The sequence below is a fragment of a genome, unplaced genomic scaffold (genome assembly GCF_019419815.1).
Source record: "Pyrus x bretschneideri cultivar Hongxiangsu unplaced genomic scaffold, Pyrus_bretschneideri_v1 Contig44, whole genome shotgun sequence".
Classification (NCBI taxonomy): domain Eukaryota; kingdom Viridiplantae; phylum Streptophyta; class Magnoliopsida; order Rosales; family Rosaceae; genus Pyrus; species Pyrus x bretschneideri.
Window position 1 is genome coordinate 1,208,132 of NW_025999768.1, and position 5,042 is coordinate 1,213,173.

Here is a 5,042-nt window from a genome sequence, read left to right on the forward strand (position 1 = left end):
TAATAAGTTTACGGAGTTTAAAAGGGTCATAACCTGTTTGATAAGAACGTTGAATTTATGTATGTATCCTCATCAAGATTCAAGAACGAACAAAGTATGGAACAATTTTATTCATGAGGTCCACATTTCGGGTTACTTACAAAGTATGGAACAAATTATGTGTCGATAGGCGTGGGAAAAGTCAAGAACTAGAATGTTTTGTTTTTCTTCTCGTACCCATTTTTGATAATTAAACATTACATAATATATTGATTACTCGACATTTTTGATATGTAAACATTACGGGATATATTGATTACTCGGGCATTAGTGAAACGGAAATTCTGGTAAATTGAATCTAGCTTGTTACAGAATGTTAAATTAATCTCGTTATGCCTGCTTTTCGATTTATTGGAATATATCTCTCTAGCTCAAACAATAAATCCTTAAAATAAAAAAAATAAAAAGGAAAAAACAGAAGCCCTGAATTGGGTATTTATTCTGTTGCTACTTTCCGAAGCTCCTCCAAGGTCGCTAATTTTTCCCTCGGCTTGTTTCTCAAATTCCCGAGCCTTCTTTCTTCTGAGTCTATCTTTTCCCATTCACCAAATGGTATAACTCTGACATTTCGGTTATCGAGCAGTTGGAGGAGACCGTCCCTGCCTGAGCTAGACGAGGATGTCAATTTTCCTTGCTTAAGGTCTTCAGATATACTCGAAACCTGCCATGTCAATCGGTGATGTGAGGAAAGCCGGTAACACTGATGGATACGAATAGATACCTTATTAACAAGTACCTTTCCATCTAAGTAATGCAAAACACCACTTACAGTTTCTTCTGCACAGTAGAGGTTTGTAGCAATGATCCCAGTTGGTCCTCTCTTCAACCATCCACATACATACAAACCCTTCTCAAGCAGCGTTGGATTTCCAGATGTATCACTTAGAACTCGCCCTCTAATGTTTGGAACCACACCTGGAAAGAAGGACATCAGACCATCATTATCATCCTTATTTCGTTTCATGAATACGGGGCTGATGACATGAGCAACTCTCATGTAGTCGGTCTGTTTAGAACCACTTCTGGTAAGAAGCTTATTTAGAAATATCCAAGAAACTGGAAGAAGTTCGCTAAACTCAATATTTTTAGGGGGTAGGTGAATGAGTCCGTCTAAAGATTCAACGAATCAAAACTCCAAATTCACATTAAGTTTGTAATAGCACATCTGGATGGAATAATCTTCCTCATGTTTTGTACAATATCACCAACTTTGATGCTAAAACAGAGTTTTGTGGAAAACCTAAGCTCCAGATAGAATAATAGACTTCACTTCCTCTAACAACATCTACGTACCTTTCCGATGGTCGAAGGGTAAGCCATCAACTGGTACTGATTTGTAACCAATGCTCTTTAACACAATCCTGGAAAAAGAAAGAAAGCATATTACCAATGTTGTCAGTACCTCACCTCTCTCCCCCTGCCCACCTTTAACTTTTATTTTTATCACATTCAACTGCATGAACATTGCAGGCATATGCCTGTAGTAATGAAATTTGCAAAGCTTGAATTTTAGAAGAAATTACCCGCATCCAAGCTCTTCAAACTGTCCAGTACCTGCAGCCGTTTGTTCTCCTGGGCCAGTACCTTGAAATTGAAGTTGAAGTGATTTTGTCATTGTCACTTGGATGACCAAAAACAAAGAATTATTTACATACGTTATTGACAACATTCATGAAACCAACCTAAGGTACAGTGACTCAGTGATATGGCCTCACTTCATAGCAAAAGACATGAAACATTTTAACTACAAATGTCCATGCAGGGTAAGTTACCTATGAGTTTTGTCTTCTCAAGTCTGACACCAGAAACATGGCCACTTCTCTCATCAGACTCTAGAAACTTATCTGGCTTCCGAAAGAAAACAAAGTGCAGTTCACGTGGATCTGAGCTGGGGTGTGAAGGTCTAGTCATGGCTGCCTTAGAGAGCAACTCATAAACCCTTTTCCGAATTCGATTATTCTTCATCTCTTCCTTACCAAATGATAGCAATAAGTCACAGAAACACCAATGGATGGAAAATTACTATCAATAAGGGAATTAATAAACCAAAAATAGCAACTTAGAATACTTCATATTCATACTATGACTGCAGCTTTAGGAGAGAGATACCTCATCTGCTGGAGTTGTGAGTAGATCAGTTTCCTTTATGTGAACACGTAGATCTTTGATACCTGATGAACAAAGACAACAATTTTTTTTTTATTCCGCACATAAAAAAGCTCAGCAAACATGAACATCAGTAATATTTGTTACGTGAGAGGATGATGACACAATTACACCAATGACTCATGACAAAATATAAAAGCAAAATCTGATGGCGGATATTAGTTCAAAAAGGCCATGCTTCACTTAGAACTAGAATTAGTCTGATGTTAAGACTCACCAAGAATTTCACGCAGCTCTTTAGCAGTGCAAGCTGCTTGGACTGGTCCCCGCCTTCCAACCAAATACACTTTCCTGATATGAAATTAATACCATAAAAAATGAAACCCAGACAAAGCTGTAAGTTTAATGCAACTGGTTAATCTCAAGATATGGGGTATCATCAAACCTTATAGAGCTATCCTCAAGAGCTTCCAATGCATGGCTTGCAATATCAGTTGTGGCCAATTCTGTTGTTGGTCGTAAAAGAATACGTGCAGCATCAAGAGCTACATTGCCCTGAAAGCAAAAGAAGCTGTGTTTGGTAGGGATAAAACTCTTACGCAATAAAAGGCTATATGTTTTGACAAGTCCATTAAGAGTAAGAATGTTTATACTTTCTGAATATGTAAACCTGCATATACTACTAATCTCACCAACGGTTTATTCTTATTACCCAAACCATACTAAACGCATTTCAAGCCACTGTTCATTTTTCATTGGCATCCTCACTTCAACTAAACAAATTCTTGGCCCAACCTTTCAAGGATGGTTGCATGACATGTCAAAATTATATTTTGCAGTACCCCAATTGCCTGGCAACTAGTCCATATAGTTTAAACCTTACTGAATGCAGAACTAAGTAAAAAATCTGGATTAAGCTGCAGGAATTTATGTGTGACGACAAGGATTGCAAAGTACATGTATTAACTGACCTCATGTCAGTAACTTAGAAGGATAATCAAAATTACTAACATGTAACCTCAACAATGAAGGTAAATACCTGACCAAGAATTACAGCTGTATCAGAACTCTTCAAGTCGGGATTTAGGTATCTACAATTTGGGTGCCCGTTATACCACCAAACAAATTCTCTGGCCGCATATACACCACTCAAATCCTAAAAATAGAGTAAACCCAACTATTAAAAAAATGTATAAACAACATCAGTTGCAAGTCTACTTACAAAATGATTCTTTTTCAGATACAAAAAAAAAAAAAAAAAAAAAAGGAAACTCCGAAATCCCCCTAAACCCTAATGGATGCTAGATTTGATACCAGGTCACTTGTGAAACAAGGGACTTCACCGATTGGGACCCTAAAAGATTAATCCTTAAATTCTCAAAAGCATTGAACAAAAAATTTTCATTCTAAACAAGCAGTCATTCTATTGACCATAGAGCACCATAATACTAAAGAAATAAAATTGAAACACGAAAAACATACTTCCCCAGGAATACCAAGAACTCTATCACTTTCAGCACCGTAGGCAAGCACAACCTGCATATTGCACATAATGGTGGTCACAAACAAATAGCCATTCCAACAATGACATTTCCAGCATTATTAGCACGTACTGAATCATAACTCACCACATCATACAGCTCACGTAGCTCCGGGAGAGTTACAGAGGGTCCAAGGGTGACATTTCCAAAGAACGAGCAGCGTTCATGTTGCGCAACCCGCGTAAACTGGTTCACCACAATCTGTTGCAAGTTTTCTGATAAAATAAGCTCAAATAAGGCATTTATTTCCCGCCACACCAACACTTTAGCAAAACAAACAAATAAAATCCACAAGAAGCTCCATATTCGCGAAAATTAAATCGATTTTCTACAATGTGTGAGTTCACAAATTCCAAATTCTCCTTAACTATTTCAATAAAAAATTCTCAAACGAAAACAAAAAACAGAGATTAGGCCATAAGGCAGTCACCTTGGTTTCGGGATGATCAGGAGCGACGCCGGAGCGGACCAATCCGAAAGGCGTCGGCAACCGATCGATGATATCCACCTCTGCTTCCTGATGCGCCTTCAGCATCTGTGTCAGCTCATATCAAATTCCAATTCTTTATCAAACTTAAATAGAAGTAAATCTCGGTTTTCGATAAGCTTAACGAGTGATCAAACAGTTTAATGAAAGCAAAAGCACAAATCCAAAAAGTGCTTACCTTTTCAGCAGTGTAGAAGCCAGCAGGTCCGCTTCCGACTACGCAGACGCGGAGAGGCTGAGAAGCGACGCTCGAGAAGGTCCTGGAAAGCCACGTCCGAGCTTGAAACAGCGCCATTTTTTGGGTGACGTATGAATTTGATCGAGGTGGTGGAGGGTGCGAGTGTGGCCGAAGAAGTTGGGTGCGTTCTTCTTCCTTTTTCTGGTGAATCTTCAGGGTCCGAATTGGAGTCCCGGCCCATGTGTGTGTCTGACGGTTTGGGCCCAACTCTGAGCTATTGATTTGATGTTTGAACTTTGGGCTTTGGAAGCCCATAGTCAACTGGTTTCATTTTGATGAATGATGGGTGAAATAAGACTAGTGTGTTCAAATCCAGTCAAATATTTTTTCCTTGCAAGAATCTAGTTCAACACAACTAGGTTGATTTTCAATAACTCCGAGTTTCACGAAATTTGAATTCACGACCTCTTCAACAATGCAAAGACTAAGCTTCTTAGACCAAATACGTGTTGAATTAGTAAGTTGTTAATTACTTAATTCTTGGATTGAAATGTTTGAAATTACAGGGCCAACTTTTGAAGGAGAGTCCTTCAACACGAGGAACGTCACGTCACTTAACGTGATCAAGTGATAAGTTAAACTCCAATGAGAGAGTAGTAAACTTGGGGCATGAGAAGGAGTTGCGAAATCA

The 5,042-nt window shown here is 38.6% G+C and overlaps 1 protein-coding gene across 1 annotated transcript; it reads right to left on the bottom strand.

Moving 5' to 3' along the window:
• Window positions 1–306: 306 nt before the first annotated feature.
• On the bottom strand, window positions 307–4,522 carry LOC103929399 (NADPH:adrenodoxin oxidoreductase, mitochondrial). The gene is made up of 13 exons (XM_009338584.3): window positions 4,352–4,522; window positions 4,117–4,221; window positions 3,774–3,887; window positions 3,628–3,681; window positions 3,185–3,301; window positions 2,591–2,700; window positions 2,423–2,496; window positions 2,149–2,210; window positions 1,812–2,010; window positions 1,563–1,623; window positions 1,333–1,400; window positions 809–954; window positions 307–700 (listed from the first exon to the last, which is right to left on the bottom strand). Exons 1-13 carry the CDS (start codon window positions 4,466–4,468, stop codon window positions 476–478), a joined length of 1,452 nt encoding a protein of 483 aa, XP_009336859.2. The 5' UTR covers window positions 4,469–4,522; the 3' UTR covers window positions 307–475.
• Between the last annotated feature and the right edge of the window lie 520 nt (window positions 4,523–5,042).